At 53.2% G+C, this 12,707-nt stretch overlaps 1 protein-coding gene across 6 annotated transcripts in view; it reads left to right on the top strand.

Annotated features, from left to right (window-relative positions):
- The window catches only part of PRKAR1B (protein kinase cAMP-dependent type I regulatory subunit beta), a 182,061-nt gene that overhangs the window by 141,303 nt on the left and 28,051 nt on the right, over window positions 1–12,707 (top strand). For all 6 annotated transcript variants that reach the window (XM_031013428.2, XM_031013427.2, XM_055346669.1 and 3 more), the window contains exons 8-9: window positions 5,578–5,638; window positions 10,772–10,893. In XM_031013428.2, the coding sequence (XP_030869288.1) occupies window positions 5,578–5,638; window positions 10,772–10,893 (183 nt within the window). The remainder of the gene's footprint in view (window positions 1–5,577; window positions 5,639–10,771; window positions 10,894–12,707) is intronic.

Below are 12,707 nucleotides of genomic sequence, written 5' to 3'. Positions count from 1 at the left end.
TGAGCTCAGGCACCTGACATCCCCCTGCTAGTCAATGGGAAGCAGACAAGGACCAAGGTGGACATGGCACCCATGGAGCGGTGGTGAGGAATTTGGGAGGACAGAGAAGGAGCCCAGGCCAGAGACACACGGAACAGCTGCTCATTTCAATCACTCTTCTCATGGAGAAACTGAATAACAGAGGGGACAAGACTAGTCCAAGGGCATGGGGAGTCATGGGTAGGCTGGGGTTGGAATTGCTATGTCCTGACTTTCCCCATCAGCACACTTTTGTGTACCCGCTAAAAACCACTACCACCATCATCATTGCCACCATCACTACCATCATCAGCACTATAATCATCACTACCACTATCATCACCATCATCACCATCACTACCACCGTCATCACCATTATCACCATCATCATCACCATTATCACCATCATCACTATCACTACTACCATCATCACCACCATCATTATCACCATCACCATCACCATCATCACCACCACTCTCATCACCATCATCACCATCACTATCACCATCATCACCACCATTATCACCACCATCACTATCACTATCACCATCATCACCACCATCATTATCACCATCACCATCACCATCATCACCACCACTCTCATCACCATCATCACCATCACTATCACCCTCATCACCACCATTATCACCATCATCACTATCACTATCACCATCATCACCACCATCATTATCACCATCACCATCACCATCATCACCACCACTATCATCACCATCATCACCATTACTATCACCCTCATCACCACCATCACCATCACCACCATCACTATCATCACCACCATTATCAGCATCATAATCATCACTATCACCACTGCCATCACTATAATCATTGCCAACATCACTACTATTATTACCATCACCACCATTATCACCATCACTATCACCATCATCATCACCACCGTTATCACCATCACCATCATCATCACTGTTATCACCATCCTCACCATCACCATCATCATCACCATCACCATGCTCACTACCATCACAACTATTCTCATCATTACCACCATTCTCACCACCATGAATATCACCATCATCACCATCACCATCATTATCATCACCACCATCAGCACCATCATCATCACCATCCTCACCACCATCACCATCATCACCATCACCACCATAATCACTACCAGTATCACCATCACCATCCTCACTACCACCGTCATCATTATCACCATCAACATCCCCAATACCATCACCACCAATGTCATCACCATCAGTATCATCATAACCACCATCACCATCATCATCACCACCATCATCACCACCGTCATCATCACTATCCATCACTATCACTGTCCTCACCATCACCATCATCATCGTCATCACTACTTTAATCACTGTCACCATCCTCACTACCACCATCATTATCACCATCAACATCCTCAATACCATCACCACCATTATCACCATCAGTATCATAACCACCGTCACCATCACTATCACCACCATTATCATCACCATCAGTATCATCAAACCGCCATCACCATCATCACCATCAGCACCATCACCATCACTATCACCATCATCACCACTGTCACCATCACTATCCGTCACTATTGCTGTCCTCACCATCACCACCATCACCATCACCACCACCGTCATCACCACTGTCACTATCCTCACCAACATCACCACCATCACCACCATCATCGTCATCACCACTGTCACTATCCTCACCAATATCACCACCACCAGCATTAGCAGCAACATAACATTTGTTGATAATCAGTTCTCATAATGACTCAGTGAGGCAGGGATTTTTAAGGTCTCATTTCACCAAAGCCCAATGATGCAGGTGACACATTCAAACCTGTACTTGTCCACGTTGAGTGGACTGCCCACTGTGTCCTCCATGCTGAGGCTCTGGAAGGCAGGGGAGGGTGGGTGTCCTTAGGGTCCTTGTCCCCATCATGGAAGTTGGGCTCAAGCCACACCTTCGCTGGGCTCAGTCGTCTGATCTGTGAGTGGGAAGCTTGGTGCAGCTCCAGGAGCCTGTTTCTGGACATTGAGGGAGGCTTGGGAGCGAGTGGGGAGGGCCACGCTACCGGAAATGGCCTGTGCCCATGGGAAAGGTCAGCCTGGCCACCAGGGTCCAGAATAAGCAACTGTGGAAAAAACCTGGCCTGAGCCCCACACAAGTCACCGCTGTGCCTCGGGGACTTGCGCGCCATTCCTCCCCCATTTCACTGGAGCTTGCATTTTTGTCATAGTTTTCCAGGGACAGGCATTTAGCATCACGTGCCTTTCCTCCAGCCCTTCCCCCTTGAGCTGTTTTCCTTCCGCAGCAATCCATCTCCCTTCCTTCATCCTCTGCTCCACTCCTACAGGGCCTCCTGCCCCAGTAGCTGGAGTCCCGCTCCATCCCAGCCAGGAGGGCTGCACAGGAGGGCTGCGGGCTGCCTCCCCTATGCTCACTCTGTGTCCCCAGGGCTGCTCTTTCCCACCCCCAACTGTGGAAGGGGCTGTGTGGTGGTCCCTCATTTTCCCATGTGGTGGGGCCACCTTTGGTGTGCTCAAGGGGTCCCTTTTTAAGGGAGACACAAGTGAGTTTGCATCTGGCTGTGGGTGGCATTGAGAGATAGGAGAGGGGGCAGTGGGTAGGCGCAGGCCCTGGAGGCGGGGCCAGGGCAGACCCCCACTTCACCACGGCAGTGGGTAACTTCAGACACACACCTCCGAAGCACTCACCTCCACTTTCTCCTCCTCCTTGGCCCTCTGAGTTGTGACAATGTGATGGGCACAGCCCTGAACACAGCCCCCACCCCTGTCCAGGGCACTCAGTAAACACCACGTGGTGCCTGATTGTGATTTCCATTCCTGTGAGTGATTGGAGTGGATGGGAAGATGCTTTGAACAGCACCCCTCAGGAGAAGAAAGTTTGGGGAGACTGACAGGCATTTGGGGGGCTCCTCTGAGTGTCAGGGGTCTTGCTTCTCCTGTCCAGTCCATCTCTCTTTCCTGACATCTCCTTCCTACGTACGTTGCTTAGAAGGTGGGATAAATTCCTGGTTAACACAGTGAAACCCTGTTTCTACTAAAAATACAAAAAAATTAGCCGGGCATGGTGGCGGGTGCCTGTAGTCCCAGCTACTCCAGAGGCTGAGGCAGGAGAATGGCGTGAACCCGGGAGGTGGAGCTTGCAGTGAGCTGAGATCGCACCACTGCACTCCAGCCTGGGCGACAGAGTGAGACTGTCTCAAAAAAAAAAAAAAAAAAAAGAAGGTGGGATAAATGACCCTCCTTCACCATTGCCCCCAGGCGTTGTGGCAGCTGGGAGGGTCCCTGGCAGCAGGGTGTTATGCCAGCCACCTGCAGGACTCAGAAGAGTTTATAGTTTTCTATCTTAATCTAGGTTTCCTAGCCTATCCTTACCCTTAGGATTAAATTTTGCTGGATGTATTAGTTAGCTGTGGCTGTGTAACAAATTCCCCTCAAACTTAGTGGCCTCTGTCAACAGTGTTACATTTGTTCCATTTCCTGTGGGTCATAGAGGAAGCAGCTGCTCGGCTCTGGCCTGGAACCCTCCTCGGGCTGTGGGGATCAGAAGGTCTTATGGGGCAGAGGAGATTTCTGTGGTGGCTTCCCCCCAACAGGGCTGGAGGGTGGCGGGAAGGTGCTGCTCCTCCTCTGAGCTTCTCTGCAGCTGAGCCATCCAGGAGAGAGCAGGGCAGGAGCCACGGTATCTTTTACAACCTGGCTTTGCAAATCTCAGACTCATTTCCTTAGCATTCTCTAGTTGGATCCATCAGCCCTATTCATCGTGGTCTTAGTTGCATCCGTCAGCCCTATTCATCGTGGAACAGAGCACACAGGGTGTGGACACCAGCAGGCGAGTGAGGATCATTGGGGACCGGCTGCTGCCATGCCAGGTGTAACAGAAATACTCAAAATAACAGTGTCTTAAACCACACGGCTGTTTCTCACGCTCTGGGAGTCTGTCTAGGGTGGGTGTGTTGTTCCATGGGGCCCGAGAACCAGCTTTCTCTTACTGATGCTCCTCAGGGGCCCAGGATGGCTGCTGCAGCCCCAGCCATCATCTCCACATGCCAGTCAGCAGGAAGGAGGAGAGGGGAGGGACATGTTCAGAAACTGCACATGCCACTGTGTCTGTGTGCCCCTGGTCAGCACGTGGTCAGTTGCACAGGTGGGAGGCACCTGGTAAATGCTGCTCACTGTGGTTTTCTGTCTCAGGGCGTTACGGGAATTTGCGAAACAGCATGTCAGGAAGGGGTAAAATACGTCCCCGTTCAAGTTGAGAGGCGGGGGCAGCTTTGGGGCTTTTAGGGCCCAGTCTAGGCTTTCCTTCTTGGTTCCGTGGTTCCTATCTAGGGTGGTCACTCAGCCCTGCGGAGCCGCAGTTTCTGCCTCTGGAAAATAAGGATAAAAGTATGTTCCCCTCTCAGGGTTATCTGTTGCGAGGTCGATGTGGGTCAGTGTGTCCAAGAGCCCCTCTCCCTGACCTGGAGTGGGCGTTCAACACAGCAAGTTCCCTCCTCCCTCCTTTCTCCACACCCCAGGGGACTTATCTAGGGTCACGGAAAAACCTCATCACTAGCATGTCATCTCTCGGTCCGACTCACATCCCGGCGTACACCCTACTCGAACGCGTGGCCTCTGTCAGTGGATGATACCATTTGAATTTTAGCAAAGTCGAGCTTGCTGCTGTCCGGGTGGACTGTGTGTCTCTGTTTTCGGAATGTGTGGTGCTGAATCGTACCCACCGTGCGGCTGCTCTGTACAGTTGTGGAGTTCGTGCACTGTACAAAGGCCCAGGCAGAGGGCTGAGAGGGGCTGAGACCCAGGCTGCTTTCTGCGCACCGGGCTGGAGCCGACTGCCTAGAGCAGGGGCCTCATTCCTGTTTGCACCAGGGCCCATCAGCTTGATGGGATGTGTGTGCTTAAAGAAGGGGTGTGTTTTTCTAATTCACATTTATAATCCTAGTTTCTAGAATGAATTCTAATTTCTAATTCACATAACGCTGACAGGGCCCTGTTTGTTGGTATTGTATGATTCAGCATGCTTTTCCCAGGGTTGAGGGAAGTCAAGTATCGGCTTTTAACGGGTAAGGAGGCAGCTTCAGGCATGGCTGGATCCAGGGTCTTAGCTGACGTCAGCCGCACTCTCCCTTCTACGTCATGTGCTTGAGTCTCTGTGTTGGCCTCAGTTTCTCCAGATGTGTTTATGAGCTCCCTGCCCTTCATGGCTAGAAACCCGGGTTCAGGCTCTGGCTGGCTGTGTGCTGACCGTGTGGAACTACCACGGGTCCCGGCTGGGTGGGGAACTCTGCTGCCAGCCAGGACACTTAGCAACCATGCCAGGAGCTTCTCCAGAAGCCCCCCAGGAGGAGGGAGGTGGGGGGCATAGGACACCGTGGCAGCTCACACAGACTCCGAGTCATCGAGGGCTTTGGGGACTTGGAATGCTTGGAGGGTCTCCTTTAAAAGTTGAGAGTCATTTGGGGAAATCTGGAAACGTCAGGATGATCCAGGTATGAAGATTCACCTTCTTGTCTGTTTTTTCCTTTCTCCCAAACAGGGCAGCACGCTGAGGAAACGCAAGATGTACGAGGAGTTCCTCAGCAAGGTCTCCATCCTAGGTCAGTGGCTGCGCCCCTGCACGGCTGTGTGTCCCGACATCTGGGCGCCTGCCGGCCACCCCGGCCTCTTCCCCATTCCCTGCGTGGCTGGCAGTTGAGTGTTGTTGATATTATGGAGGTTTGGGGTGCAACACACAGGCGTGCTTACGCACAAACACGTGCACAGATGACACACACTGTCACTTGTTGGCAAACCCCAAGAGCCTGCCTCCTCTCTCGTGGGCGGGGCTGCCCTGCTTCTCAACGTCTCTGCCATCCTGTGCATTTCCTGTCTGCTTCTGCCTTTGCTGTCAGAGCCGCGCCCCCAGCCTTCCCTCCACACCAGTCCGTGTAGAGCTGAAAGCCAGTGTTGGCTCCCGGTACACGTGTGAGCTGGGTCGAGCTGCTTTCCCTGACCTGTTCTAGTTCCCTTCTAAGCGCGGTTTCTCTGGGAGCCGTCTCTGCCCTTTCTACGCCGCCATCATCGCTCTCAGCTCCGGGAAGGATAACGGCAGGCTGGGGTTTCAGGTGTGCCCAGGGCCCTTTCACCTTTGGGTGAGCCTGCTTAACGGCCTGGCAGGAAAGACGCTGCTGAAGCCTGAGTTATACGCGATGGCGCCAGCTGGGCCAGTGGGGGCTCCTTGGGCTAGAGCAGGCAGAAGCGTGCACTGTGTGTGGGTGAGTGTGCACATGGGGGGTGTGCGTGTGTGCATGAGTGTGTGCATGTGAGTGCACATGGGTGTACACGTGTGAGTGTGCATATGGGTGCGAGTGCACATGCATGGGTGTGCATGTGTGTCAAATGCGTGTGAATTGCACGTGTGTGAGAGGGTGTGAGTGCACTGTGTGGGTTGTGTGGGTGTGTGTGCATGGGTGTGCATGCATGTGAGTGTGGGGGTTTGAGTGTGCATGTGTGAGAATAGGTGTGTGTGCACCTGGGAGTGTGCATGTGTGTGTGCATGGGTGTGCACGCATGTGTTTGGGAGTGCACGTGTGTGTGGGTGTATGCACGTGTGTGGGTGTGTGTGTGGGTGTGCACACATGTGAGTGTGTGCGTGGGTGTGAGTGCACGTGTGTGAGTGTGCATGTGTGGGTGTGAGTGTGTGCGTGGGTGTGAGTGTGTGCGTGGGTGTGCACACGTGTGGGGGGTGTGAGTATGCACATGTGTGAGTGGGTGTGTGCACCTGTGTGTGTGCACGTGTGTGTGTGCAGTGTGGCTGTGCCTGTGTTCCTTCTTGGGGAGGACTTTGACCCCTGTTCTCTCTGAAATTCTTCTGTGAAATGTCAAGAAAGGAGCGTGCGGTTCTTTCCATTGTGGTAAAATGCACGTCACAGCACGCCGACCATTCTGACCTTTCCCGGAAGCACATTTCAGAGCCGTTGAGTCTACACACGACGTTGTCGGCACCGCTCCCATCCCAGAGCCCCGTCCTCACCCGAGACAGAGCCCCGTCCCTGTGAGCCGTCACCCTCCCTGCCCTCCCAGCCCTGGCGGCCCCCGGACCCTCCTGGTCTCTGTGGATTATTTGCCTGCTCGGGACGTTTCGTGGGAATGGAATCACCTATGTGGCTTTGTGTCTGGTTTTAATTCTAGTGCCTTTTTGAAAATGTCATACTTGGAAAAACAAAACGAGTTGGTCCGCCAGATTTTATAGGGGCCGAGAGGGGGACATTTGCTCCCTACGCAAAATCCCAAACGCAGGGCCTCTGCCGCCCTTCTGGGTGTCCCGCTGCCTTTCAGCCAGACCTGGGTGGTCTGGCCCCTGGTGCCCACCAGGCACTGAATAGTCAGCCCTGTCCCCACAGATTCCTTCATTCACCAGCGCTGTCGAGACAACGGTTGCTGCAGGCCGTGAAGGGCGAGACCCTCTCCCTGCTCCGGGCGAGGGCTGGTGACCCCCCGGCTGGAGGTGGCTTCTTGCTTCCTGCGTCCCGGGCTCTTAGGGGCCGTCGGACACCCTTGCCGCGTGGCCTCCGTCTGCCCATTTATGTTCCTCTGATTAATGCAGCAGCCAGCAATGTGACCGGCTTCTCCGTGGCCTCCCAGAAGAGTAACCACAAGGCACCATTCCCTTTTCCTGCCCAGTCAGCATCGGCACAAAGTCCTCCAAAAAGTGGCTGGTGGGGCGGTGCCTCCGCAGGCAGCTTGGCCGGAGGGATGGCCCTGGATGAGCCTGAAGCCGTGGGCTTCGGCATTTCTGTCCCCACACCAGAAACCTGGGAACGGCGTTTGTGCCTGGATGCTCCTGGGACCCCGCTTTCTCCTCCTGAACGCACAGGGCTCGGCCCCTAGGACAGGAGACCCCGTAGAATCAGCATGGCCCACATGGGAGCTGCAAGTCTGCAGAATTCCAGCACAGAGCTTGGCGATGGGTTTCCCCCCTGGGCAGGTGCACGCAGCCTTACGACGTCTCGTCCTGTGGCTGCAGGCTGCCCTTGTGAGGTGCTTTTTGGGACACGTGACTGCGTTTATTCTGTAGCTTACATGGTGAATGGAGATGGATCCCATCTGTGCAAAATAAAAAATTAGTTGGACATGATGGTACATGCCTGCAGTCCCAGCTACTTGGGAGGCTGAGGTGGGAGGATCACTTGAGGCCATGAACTCCAGACCAGCCTCGATAACATAGCGAGTTCCTGTCTCTCCAAAAAATTTTAAAAAAATTAGCCGGGTATGGTGGCTCATGTCTATAATTCCAGCACTTTGGGAGGCTGAGGTGGGAGGATCGCTTGAGCCCAGGAGTTCAAGGCTGTGGTGAGCCGTGATCACACCACTGCACTCCAGCCTGGGTGACAGAGCGAGACCCTGTCTCTTGAAAAAAAAAAAATGGGGCCAAAAGTGCCATCTCCCTGTGGTTTCTTCTGTCAGTTTTCATCCAAGATTAATGTAGCCAGGAGATAATTTTTGTTTTCAGAACTCAGAATACTACAGGTTTCAAATGTAATAGAGTAAGCATTTGCTAATCAAATATGTGGAAATGAACTTCCTAACTGCAGCTGACTTCTGAAATGAAATGCCTCGTATTACTGTCCTTGTAAGGAAACCAGTAAACAAAACACTCCAAATTCATATGCTGGTCTCATTCTGCACCCTGAACACAAACCATAATTGCTCTAAAAAATCACCTGCATCATTTAGTTGTCAGGTGTGCACTGATGTGTTGGCCTGCTTGGGAGCACGCCCGGGTTCTGAATTATTCAGCAGCTTCTGTCCGGTACAGACCTTTTTTTTTTTGAGATGGAGTCTCGCTCTGCCGCCCAGGCTGGAGTGCAGTGGCGCTATCTCGGCTCACTGCAAGCTCCGCCTCCCGGGTTCATGCCATTCTCCTGCCTTAGCCTCCGGAGTAGCTGGGACTACAGGCGCCCACCACCAAGCCCGGCTAATTTTTTGTATTTTTAGTAGAGACGGAGTTTCACCGTGTCAGCCAGGATGGTCTCGATCTCCTGACCTCGTGATCCGCCTGCCTCGGCCTCCCAAAGTGCTGGGATTACAGGCGTGAGCCACCGCGCCCAGCTGGTACGGACCCTGTTTTTAGGAAGCTGGTCAAACAGCTCTGGTTGTGGGGTCCTCACCCCCCTTCCCTATGCTGCAGAATCTGCCCCGGCCCTGGGGTTCGTGGGAAGCATTTTCCTTTGCAACCTGCGGCGCCGACAGGGATTTTTAAGGAGAGAAATCTCCCTCCTAACCTAGATGTAAAATAAACGCTTTGCTTTTTATTTTTAGCTTCTGACCTACATAGGTAGCATCTGATTTGTATAGGCCAGGAAACGTTTTTTTTTTTTTTTTGGTCAAAAAAGAAATCGTTAATCAGGTGATCATTATTTTCTTATAAAATCTGACGTTAGTAATTTTTTTTTCCTTCCAAGGGTTAGGGATGAATAAAGACAGGGAAGGGAAGACCTTGTGAGAAGGGCGGAAAGATAACATTGAATTTGCAAGCATTTAAAGATAAACTTGGCATGGGAATTAAGCATTTTGACCTAAAATAGTAGAACGTATACTGTGCCTTAATGTTGCAACATAAATGCAGTTCCATGTTGTTTGATCAGTCCCCTGATGAACAGTGTTTCTTTTCGATGGGCAGTTACCATTCTGAATTATTTTGTTATTCATGTATTATTATTTTTTTTTTGTATTTTAGTAGAGATGGGGTTTTGCCATGTTGACCAGGCTGGTCTCGAACTCCTGAGCTCAGGCAATCTGCCCACCTCAGCCTCCCAAAGTGCTGGGATTACAGGCTTGAGCCACTGCACCCGGCCAATTTTTCTATTTTTTTCTTTTTTCTTTTTTTTTTTTTTTTGAGACAGGGTGTTGCTCTGTCTCCCAAGCTGGAGTGCAGTGACGTGATCATAGCTCACTGCAGCCTCGACCTCCTGTGCTCAAGTGATCCTTTTGCCTCATCCTTCCGAGGAGCTGGGACCATAGGTGTATACCACCACGCCTGGCTAATTTTTTAATTTTTGTAGAGACGAGATCTCACTGTGTTGCCCAGGCTGGTCTTGAACTCTGGCCTCAAGCGATCCTCCCACCTTAGCATCCTGAGTAGCTGAGACTACAGGTACACACCACCATGCCTGGCTAATTTAAAACATTTTTTGTAGAGATGGGGTCTCATTATGTTGGCCAGGCTGGTCTTGAACTCCTGGCCTCAAGCGATCCTCCTGCCTCAGCCTCCCAAAGTCTTGGGATTTACAGGCATGAGCCCACTGTGCCTGGCTTCTGAGTTATTTTAAACCACTTAGTAGGCTTTGTGCTTAGCTGGGACTCCATTGTTTGCAAAAATGTAGGCAGCTCTATTCTTTTGAAGTAACAAAAGTATTTTCATACTGAGTTAACCTGGAGTCAGTTTTCACTGCTGGGTATTTACGTTAAGCCAGGGATAAGTGTCAGAATAGTTCCCTCTGCACCTGGTGAAGAGGGCACATGAGCTGCATGCATCCGGGACCCACTGATTGCAAGAAAACCCAGGCCCCCTGGCACGGAGGTGCAGAGGGACGGCGTCACGGCCTCATCTCATGCAGCTTACTGGTCACGGAGCTGGTGTTGTGGGTGCTTCTGAGGACACCTTTCGGGAAGAGTGGTGGCCCTTGTCTTGGACTGTGGCTGGGGGGGCGTGGGCCCCGGGATGACCTGTCCTCCTCCTCCCCCGACAGAGTCCCTGGAGAAGTGGGAGCGTCTGACCGTGGCGGATGCGCTGGAGCCCGTCCAGTTTGAAGATGGAGAGAAAATTGTGGTCCAGGGAGAGCCTGGGGACGACTTTTACATCATCACGGAGGTGAGACGTGCTTCCCACGTGGGCGCTCTGGGTGTGCGCTGGGGCAGGGGCACTTCCTACCTTCTCCTCTTCCACTGCCCGCCTCACCCTCCCTCTGGAGTCAGTGCTGCTCTGTGACCGCACGCCCGTCCGGGGCCTCCATGGGGTGGGTGGTCTGTGGCCTCACATTCCTGCCACTGAGATTCCTCCTGCCCTCTAGCATCAAAAGCCTCCCTTCTTAGAAAGATGGCTAGTGCCTGATCTGCATGTGTGATAAAACTGCATGAAACTGGCCGGGCGCGGCGGCTCACGCCTGTCATCCCAGCACTTTGGGAGGCTGAGGCAGGTGGATCACCTGAGGTCAGGAGTTCGAGACCAGCCTGTCCAACATGGTGAAACCCCGTCTCTACTAAAAATACAAAAATTAGCCGGGTGTGGTGGCGGGCGCCTGTAATCCCAGCTACTTGGGAGGCTGAAGCAGGAGAATCACTTGAACCCGGGAGGTGGAGGTTGCAGTGAGCCGAGATCACACCACTGCACTCCAGCATGGACAACAGAGTGAGATTCCGTCTCAAAAAAAAAAAAAGTAAAATAAAAAACCTGCACGAAACCTGCACACAGGGCGTGCGAGGGCAGGTAGAGCTGAGGAGGGAGTGGGGTGGGGGATGGCACTGCGTCCGCATCCCGGCCATGGCGTGGCACTGTGTGTACACAGCAGGTCACTGTTGGGGGCATCGCATACATTCAGGGTACGCAGGATCTCTCTATATTATTTCTAACAACGCACTCAAATGTACGATGATGGCAACATTAAAAGTTTAATTTTAAAAAGACAGTGGCAGCTTCTCTATCTGGACGTGTGTGTGAGTCATTTTTGCCGTGTCACGCCACGGCCCCACCACGGGCAGGCGACAGGTGGCTCCGTGGAGCTCCCGGGATGTGCTGGGGCCGCAGTCTGTGGTGGCCGCACACAGACTGTTGGGTGGGCCGAGCAGCTGTCCTGAGGACACGGCAGGAATTCGCGTGTGAACTCCCATTCTGGGTGCCGGCGAGGGACTCCGTGCCTGAGAGTTAGCAGGTGGGACTCGACTCCAGAGGTGGGGCTGGGACACTGGACCTAATTGAGGACTGGCTAAAACAGGGCCAGGGTGCAAGCCACTCTCCGTAAGGCACACCCACCCGTGCACCAGTGTCAGTTTACCGTTACCATGACAACACCCGGGCGCTTCCGCCCCTTTCCATGGCAATGTGGTCCGATGACCCGGAAAATTACGACCCTTAACCAGAGAGCTCTGTATAACCCACCCCTTAATGTGCACATAATTTAAAGTGTGTATAAATGGGACTGCAAAAGCGCCCTGAGCCGCTACCCTCAGCGCACTGCCTAGCGGGAGCGGCTCCGATCTGTAACACCAAACACTGCCACCTCAGTAAAGCTGTTCATTCCACCTCCTGCTGGCCCTTGAATCCTGTCCTGGGCAAAGTCAAGAACCCTCACAGGCTAAGCCCCACTTTGGGGCCCACATGCATCACCTGTGCCCCATGGTTGTTTGAACTGTGGCCTGCCCGGCGATCTGAAGCCCCCTCCCTTCAGATTCATGCTGGAGGAACTGGGCCGGAACCCCAGGGCCGGCAGTGCGTCCGTCGTCCGGAGGCTCTGCCTGGGGCCTCCCTGAGAGGAACCCCCTCCCCAGGTGGCCCCGGGCAGGAATGAGTGACCTGTCCAGGCTGTGTGGTGACCTGCCCGGCTCTACAGAGCCACACGTATGCTCCTGTGTGTCTGACATGTTCCCCATGTCTCTGGCCCTCAAGGGTGAGCAGGATCTCACGCTTGC

This window comes from Gorilla gorilla, chromosome 6 (assembly GCF_029281585.2).
Source record: "Gorilla gorilla gorilla isolate KB3781 chromosome 6, NHGRI_mGorGor1-v2.1_pri, whole genome shotgun sequence".
Taxonomy (NCBI): domain Eukaryota; kingdom Metazoa; phylum Chordata; class Mammalia; order Primates; family Hominidae; genus Gorilla; species Gorilla gorilla.
Note: the sequence above shows the minus strand (reverse complement) of the source record. Positions and strands in the feature narration are given on the sequence as shown.